Consider the following 7,500-nt stretch of genomic DNA (forward strand, 5'->3'; position numbering starts at 1 on the left):
TGTGTGTGTGTACTCAACTATTTGTGCTTGCAGGATCGAGCATTGACTCTTGGATCAAATCTTGGACTCTTGGATCTTGGTGTGTGTGTGTGTGTGTGTGTGTGTGTGTGTGTGTGTGTGTGTGTGTGTGTGTGTGTGTGTGTGTGTGTGTGTGTGTGTGTGGTCCTCCCACGCACCTTCACACACGCCTAAAGCGCTGCTCTACCGCGCCTGGGTATTGAACAGCGGCCTCTCGCCCCTACACACTCAGCTCTTATCAAGATAACTGGCTGTCTGTCTTCCTCTGGTGGTGCCCTGGTGGTGCCCTGGGGGTGCCCTGGTGGGGGTGCCCTGGTGGTGCCCTGGTGGAGCCCTGGTGGTGCCCTGGTAGTGCCCTGGTGGTGCCCCTGGTGGTGCCCTGGTGGTGCCCTGGTGGGGGTGCCCTGGTGGTGCCCTGGTGGAGCCCTGGTGGTGGTGCCCTGGTGGTGCCCTGGTAGTGCCCTGGTGGTGCCCCTGGTGGTGCCCTGGTGGTGCCCTGGTGGTGCCCTGGTGGTGCCCCTGGTGGTGCCCTGGTGGTGCCCTGGTGGTGCCCTGGTAGTGCCCTGGTGGTGCCCCTGGTGGTGCCCTGGTGGTGCCCTGGTGGTGCCCCTGGTGGTGCCCTGGTGGTGCCCTGGTAGTGCCCTGGTGGTGCCCTGGTGGAGGTGCCCTGGTGGTGCTCTGGTGGTACCCTTGTGGTGCCCTGGTGGTGCCCTGGTGGTGCCCTGGTGGTGCCCGGGCGGACAGGTCCCGGCGCGTGTCGTCTCCTCAGCTAAACCTCGCTAAAACATTTTTTTCCTTTAATTCTGTATAACATTTTGCAGCTCGGAGCGCACGCGCGCACTCACTCAGTCGGGAGGGAATGTTTGGAAGGGAAGGAGGTAGGGAGGGTGGGAGTAAGAAATGGAGGGAGGATAGATGAAGTGAGGATAGATGAAGAGAGGAGAGAGGAGAGAGAGGAGGAGGAGAGGCTGGAGGCAGGCGGTGTATTGTGTTCACAGGCTTTCCTTTGCAAGGTATTTTAATAGCGTTCGTGAACTAATGGTGTGTGTGTGAGGTGAGATTGTAATGTGTGTGTGTGAATGCGTGCCTCTGTGTGCTTGCATACACCACGATGATGATGGTGGTGTGTATATAGTATTTTTATTCGCAGAATCGAGCTCTTAGCTCTAGTACCCCCGCCTTTCTAACCCATTTATTTTTCCTTTTATTATCTCTACTACGTATATCTCTTTTACACACTCACACACACACACACATCCCCAGGGAGGAGCCCGTAGCAGCTGTCTAACTCCCAAGTACCTACTTACTGCTAGGTGAACAGGCGCACCAGGGAGAAATAAATGTTCTGCATTTGTTTGTGCCTCTGCCGGGTATCGAATCCGGAACCTTAGGACTACGACCCCAGAGTGCTGTCCACTCAGCCGCAAGGACCCTGTGTGTGAGTGGATGGATTCACCTCACTAGATTCCTTGTCATGTAATAGTACAAAAATCAAATTAATTTTTATCGGGGACAGATAAGCCTATATATATATATATATATATATATATATATATATATATATATATATATATATATATATATATATATACGCAAGCACTTACGAACCTGTACATCTTTTCTCAATATTTGGCGGCTTTGTTTACAATTATTAAACAGTTAATGAGCTCCGAAGTCCCAGGAGGCTGTTTATAACAATAGCAACAGTTGATTGGGAAGTTTTCGTGCTACTAGACTGTTTAATAAATGTAACCAAAGCCGTCAAAGATTAAGGAAAGATGTAACACGTTCGTTAGTACTTGCGTAACTGCTTCGTGAATCTGGGCCCTGTTCTTTCCCAGTCACACCTGCACTTACTTGTTTAAATCACTTACGAATAAAGCTTCTGACTATACGAAAGTTTTCTACTTTTCTACTTCTACTATTGTTTGCATTTTGTTCTTTACTTTTTTCCTTGTGGTAATCTACACGTAGCCTTCTCTCTCTCTCTCTCTCTCTCTCTCTCTCTCTCTCTCTCTCTCTCTCTCTCTCTCTCTCTCTCTCTCTCTCTCTCTCTCTCTCTCTCTCTCTCTCTCTCACACACACCATTACTAAGTATATCACCGGAGTTAACAAGGAAACACATATAATTAAGCAAAGGAAAAAAATTCAACAATACAGAATATGAAACAAGTTGGAGTAGCAGGCAGCGGCACAGTTATCTGATGAGTCGTGATGAATAGCTGACTATCTGTGCCGCTCATCTGATTGTTGCGTCTCTCTCTCTCTCTCTCTCTCTCTCTCTCTCTCTCTCTCTCTCTCTCTCTCTCTCTCTCTCTCTCTCTCTCTCTCTCTCTCTCTCTCTCTCTCTCTCTCTCTCTCTCTCTCTCTCTCTCTCTCTCTCTCTCTCTCTCTCTCTCTCTCTCTCTCTCTCTCTCTCTCTCTCTCTCTCTCTCTCTGCCAGTGGGTTACCCGCTCATCCAGGGCTATCGAACGCGGGACATAGACTAATAGTATTGACGCGCCGACCCGTATTATATGCCAGAGCCTCTTGGGGCATCGTCAGGAGATGAGTTGCTCATCACTGGATCTGGGTGGGGGAAATACTCATCACTGGACCCGGGGGGGAGGGAGGGCTTCGCTAGCTTACTATGATCACAAGTGAATCTTGGAGTAAATGTTTCGATCCTGATATATATATATATATAATTTTGAATCAGGTGATGATACATTTCTTGAGATGATATCTTAAAAGTGCCTCGCCTTGTTCGCATCAAACATAGCAGTGTTTATGTTTGTGTGTGACAGGGGGGGGGGAGAGGGGGTCAGTGTTGCCCCCTGGTGGACGTGATGGGAACCTGTTCTTTTCGTCTGGCGGGAAGTTCCGCCTTACTATACGCTGATGGGGACGAAAATATATATATACGAAACTTAACCAGATTTATTATATTTTCGAATACATAAGTAAATTGTACGTGAGAAAAATACAAGATAAATGTGTTAAATTTATAGCTGCTCTCTCCTCTCCCTTCCCCTCTTGAGGAAGCCTCTTGAACCACTTGAGGAAGCTTCTTAACAACCAATAGAGGAAGCCCCTGAACCAGTACAGAAATCCTCTCACCAACCACTGCAGGAAGCCTCTCATCAACCTAGAGAAGAAGCCTCTCAACCAATACAAAATCCTATCACCATACACTAGAATCCACTAGAAGAAGCCTCTCAACCAAGAAACGAAACCTCTCATCATCCACTACAGAAACCCTCTCACCAGCTACTATAAGAAGCCTCTTAACTCATACAGGAACCCTCTCAACCACTTCAGGAAGCCTCTCGCCAACCACTACAGGAAGCTTCTCATTAGCGAATAGAGGAAGCCTCTCACGAACCAATAGAGGAAGCCTTTCACGAACCAATAGAGGAAGTCTCTCACGAACCAATAGAGGAAGCATCTCACGAACCAATAGAGGAAGCCTCTCACGAACCAATAGAGGAAGCCTCTCACGAACCAATAGAGGAAGCCTCTCGCGAACCAATAGAGGAAGCATCTCACGAACCAATAGAGGAAGCCTCTCACGAACCAATAGAGGAAGCCTCTCACGAACTAATAGAGGAAGCCTCTCACGAACCAATAGAAGAATCCTCTTCACAACCTCTAGCTGAAGCACGTCTTCACAACAGACAAGAAGAGGAAGCTAAAACTAATAGTCTCTGAATAAATACAGGAAATATACTAGATCTTACAGCCACTGTATGACACAGAAACGAAAAAAAATATCATTATAGTCGTTTAAAGTTTGTAAGTATGAAGCTAAAGCTAATATGTATTGTATAATATAAAAGGGGTTAATTTCTAGTGATGTTTATATGATATAAATGAGGACAATTTTTCTACAAAGGGGAAAAGTCTGTCTGTCTGCTTATCCAAGCTCGGAGGCCAGAGGCCTGGGGCTAGTCTCGCGCAACTTTTCAGGGTAACTAGTGACGCACAGGTGACCTACATAGGTGGATCAGGGTCGGGCCTCCCCTCATGTCGAATCCCTTTAGGCCCCTGAACCGACCGAGGGCTTCCAACACTTAAATTATTGACAATTTTAAGGTGGACCCGGGCACCGCCGGGTGCCGCATCTAGAAGTCTATGTATACATATATAAACTCAAAGGCCAAATAAAGGTCGTGTAATATTAAAGTGGCAGCTGAAACTGATTAAAGAGTTTGTATCACATAGAGAAACAGAATTAGAGAGGCAAGAGCGTGAGTACTGCTGAGGAGACATCCGGGGCAAGAATGTATATAGTGTAGAGGAGACAGTACGACGTTGGAGTATACATAATGTGGAGGAGAGAGTCGGTGCTCATTAAGGTGTGTGTGTCGTGTTGCTATCATGGTGTTGTGAGAGGGTGAGAGAGGGTGTGAGAGGGTGAGAGAGGGTGTGAGGGGGGTGTGAGAGGGTGTGAAAGGGTGTGAGAGGGTGAGAAAGGGTGTGAGGGGTGTGTGAGGGGTGTGTGAGAGGGTGAGAGAGGGTGTGAGAGGGTGAGAAAGGGTGTGAGGGGTGTGTGAGGGGTGTGTGAGAGGGTGTGAAAGGGTGTGAGAGGGTGTGAGAGGGTGAGAGAGGGTTTGAGGGGTGTGTGAGAGGATGAGAGAGGGTGTGAGAGGGTGAGAGAGGGTTTGAGGGGTGTGTGAGAGGGTGAGAGAGGGTGTGAGAGGGTGAGAGAAGGTTTGAGGGGTGTGTGAGAGGGTGAGAGAGGGTGTGAGGGGGGTGTGAAAGGGTGTGGCGGTAGTGAGAGAGGGTGTGGCGGTAGTGAGAGAGGGTGTGGCGGTAGGCAGGAGACACACAGCCACAATTGTCCACCACTTGATGGTCATTTGTCATGTGGTCGGCATACATTTATCTTGCCAATATTTGAGTATTTGTTTATTTGTTGACTTTATATGAATGTAACTATCTTCTCTCTCTCTCTCTCTCTCTCTCTCTCTCTCTCTCTCTCTCTCTCTCTCTCTCTCTCTCTCTCTCTCTCTCTCTCTCTCTCTCTCTCTCTCTCTCTCTCTCTCTCATTATCTCTAACACCTCTGTCTCTATCCTTCACTCAACCTGCATCCAATTATGCACTCGATAAATCACTAGGTCATTTGTTCAGTCACTGATACACCGCTCTCTCTCTCTCCCTCTCTCGTTCCCTCCCTCTTATCTCCTTCCTCCTCTTCCCTCCCTCCTCTTATCTCCCTCCTTACTCCCACTCCCTCCATCTTGCTCGTCCCAGACATAGTGGTTACTCTTCCAAGCCTTCATTATATTTTTCCTGTGGTCTTATCTGCGCTTTCATCTGCTTAGTATGTGATGAATTTCTTTGAGAATTTCACGACGTTATTCTGTTCTCTCTCTACCTCCCGTGTTCATTGTTCTCTCTAGCACATGTTTATTGTTCTCTCTTCACCGGGTGTTGTTCTTGTTATTCGCTCCCAGCCTGCGGGTTGGTTGCATTGTTATAAGCAAATTCGCGATTTGTGAGATAATAGGATTTGTATTTTTTCGTGAATAATATCTCCCTCTCTCTCTCTCTCCCTCTCTCTCTCTCTCTCTCTCTCTCTCTCTCTCTCTCTCTCTCTCTCTCTCTCTCTCTCTCTCTCTCTCTCTCTCTCTCTCTCTCTCTCTCTCTCTTTTCACTCACTGCCATCCTCAGCCTTTTCTTTGCTTTCTCTATACATGTTTTAGTTTTTATAACCTGAATCCCTCTCCCTTTGTCAGGCCGAGGTGAAGGCGTAGGATAGTGTAGTGTGGTTTAATGTGGCAAGATGCAGAGCAATATTGTTGCACGCGGTGCGGTGTTGTATTGTGTATAGTGTGGCGTGGTGCGGTGTTGTTTTGTGTTTAGTGTGGCGTTAATTCGTTTTCTAGTTGCGTTAATGTTGGAGACTTTCGGCGCTGTGGAGAGAGGGGGACCTGCTGCTTGGGTAACAGCTTCTCCCTCGTATCTACATACCCTGGATTAGGGCCCTGGTGAGGCCACTCCAGACCGACAACCAGAGGGCAACTCCATAGTCTCCTGAGATTGATGGATTCCTACTACTAGTGTGTGGTAGGGTGTGGTGATGTGGGATGTGGGCGTGTGTCAGGGTGTGGGGTGTGTCAGGGTGTGGCGCGTGTCAGGGTGTGTGGTGCAGCTTGGAGATGCTGTGTGGTGGCGTGTGGCAAGGAAATTTGAGACGAGATAAATCTTACCTAAATATCATCCTTGCTTGACCGACCCACTTGGGCGTACCAATTAGAAATGTTGCTGCTGGGGCGCTCTTTCTCTCTCTCTGTCTCTCTCTCTCTCTCTCTCTCTCTCTCTCTCTCTCTCTCTCTCTCTCTCTCTCTCTTTCTCTCTCTCAGATCCATGGGATATATATATATATATATATATATATATATATATATATATATATATATATATATATATATATATATATATATATCCCATGGATCTGAACGCTTCGCTGCCTCTTTTACCACTCCTAATAGTCATTTTGTGGAATGGGTTTTCACCCTATCTTTTCCATCCAGTCTCCAGCTTGCGGAATGAATTACCCATATGCTTCCATCCCACAGTTATGATCGGGAATGGTCATCCACCTGATGTTTTCTATCACAGAGCCACCACGAGCAACGGACCACCATCACGTTCTGTTGTCCATCTGTAGCCATTTGTAGAGAGCACTATGGTGTCTAAAACACCATATATGGGATGCTCCCGGACGCAGGTTCGAATCCTCGTCACGGCCCCTTGTGGATTTGTTCACACCATAGTGCTTCTATCAAGAACAAACAGTCTGTAGGGCTATACTTATGACAGACTGATTTGTATATGCTTTTAACAGGCTTGTATTCTTTGACAGTACAATTTTCTTCCTTTGAATTAACCTATTATAATAATAACAATAATAATAATAATAATAATAATAATAATAATAATAATATCTGCTTAATATTAGTCTCAGCTCATCATCTACTAACATTATCTTCACCACAACAACTATTACTACAACCACCACAACCATTTAAAATAAAAAGTCCACCGCCTACTTTGTGTGATATCTCAACGGGAAAGGGAATATACAGTGTGTCAGAGTATACGATACAAATGCCCATTACAAAGTCAAATTGGGTTGTGTGGGACATTTGTGTATCAGTAGTCGGGGGTGTGGTGTGTGTGGGGGGGGGGGAGACAAAGGTGACTGTGTTTGACGGGAGGAAGGGTGCGGGGTGTCAACTACACCCCCACACTGATGCCATTTGGCTCCTCTGGTATGCTGCATCTTCTGTCATCTTGCAAGGGGGGGGGGGGTTGATATGTGAGTAGTCTTCTCCATCATTTTTCTTTCCTTCAACTTTTTCCTTCTCCTTCCTTTATTTTCTTCTGTGTCTCCTCCTTTCCTTCCTGCTCCACTTCTATGTAATTTTGCATCTTAGGCGATACGTAAGTAAAGTTTACTGTGGGAGCTATACATAAGGTTTACTGTGGGAGC

General features: G+C 46.8%; 2 protein-coding genes across 2 annotated transcripts in view; both read left to right on the top strand.

Annotated features, from left to right (window-relative positions):
- LOC138369421 (cilia- and flagella-associated protein 251-like) overlaps positions 1-3,709 on the top strand; it is a 10,079-nt gene extending 6,370 nt beyond the window's left edge. Inside the window, exon 5 of the mRNA XM_069332659.1 lies at positions 3,359-3,709. Coding sequence (XP_069188760.1) covers positions 3,359-3,709 — 351 coding nt within the window. The remainder of the gene's footprint in view (positions 1-3,358) is intronic.
- The window catches only part of grh (grainy head), a 794,482-nt gene that overhangs the window by 235,760 nt on the left and 551,222 nt on the right, over positions 1-7,500 (top strand). The gene's annotated exons all lie outside the window — the stretch shown is intronic.

This window comes from Procambarus clarkii, chromosome 28 (assembly GCF_040958095.1).
Source record: "Procambarus clarkii isolate CNS0578487 chromosome 28, FALCON_Pclarkii_2.0, whole genome shotgun sequence".
Lineage (NCBI taxonomy): Eukaryota > Metazoa > Arthropoda > Malacostraca > Decapoda > Cambaridae > Procambarus > Procambarus clarkii.